At 52.6% G+C, this 661-nt stretch overlaps 1 protein-coding gene across 1 annotated transcript in view; it reads right to left on the bottom strand.

Annotated features, from left to right (window-relative positions):
* LOC112609465 (keratin-associated protein 4-4-like) overlaps window positions 1-296 on the bottom strand; it is a 100,599-nt gene extending 100,303 nt beyond the window's left edge. The window contains exons 1-2 of the mRNA XM_025362262.1: window positions 139-296; window positions 4-93 (exon numbers count right to left, since the gene is read on the bottom strand). Of these exons, the coding sequence (XP_025218047.1) occupies window positions 4-93; window positions 139-296 (248 nt within the window). The remainder of the gene's footprint in view (window positions 1-3; window positions 94-138) is intronic.
* Window positions 297-661: the final 365 nt, after the last annotated feature.

Genomic DNA, 661 nt, shown 5'->3' with positions numbered 1-661 from the left:
CACACAGACTGGCAGCACTGGGGCCTGCAGCAGCTGGACACACAGCAGCTGGGGCGGCAGCAGGTGGTCCTGCAGCAGGTGGTCTGACAGCAGCTGGGGCGGCAGCAGGTGGGCTGGCAGCACACAGACTGGCAGCACTGGGGCCTGCAGCAGCTGGACACACAGCAGCTGGGACGACAGCAGGTGGTCCTGCAGCAGGTGGTCTGACAGCAGTTGGGGCTGCAGCAGGTCTCCTGGCAGAGATCTTGGCCGCAGCCCTGGTCAGAGCACACGGAGCCACAACAGGAGTTGACCATGGTGTCAGAACGGGGAGGATCTGGGTGGGTTTCCAAGAGATTGAAGTTCTTGTGTTTGGAAGTCTCCTGGGTCCATAGCCTCCTTTATACCCTGCTGAAGGCCCATTGCCACCACGTCATTATTTCCTTGTTATTATTTACCTCGTGGAAAACTTAATCATGTAATTACATCATTGTGTGTTTCTAGTTAAATACTCCAAAACTAACCCATTTAAATACTCCAAAAATAACCCATTTCCTTTTCCTGCTGTGCTCCTGTGTTTCTATTGGAAACACTTGTCATATTTCTTCCTTAGTGGGGGTCACCTTTGTCCCTGGTCTATGCAGTGTCTTTTACAAACCGCTGGACACATGACTCTGACACT

The sequence above is a fragment of the Theropithecus gelada genome, chromosome 16, assembly GCF_003255815.1.
Source record: "Theropithecus gelada isolate Dixy chromosome 16, Tgel_1.0, whole genome shotgun sequence".
Classification (NCBI taxonomy): domain Eukaryota; kingdom Metazoa; phylum Chordata; class Mammalia; order Primates; family Cercopithecidae; genus Theropithecus; species Theropithecus gelada.
This window is presented reverse-complemented; position numbering and strand designations above follow the sequence as displayed.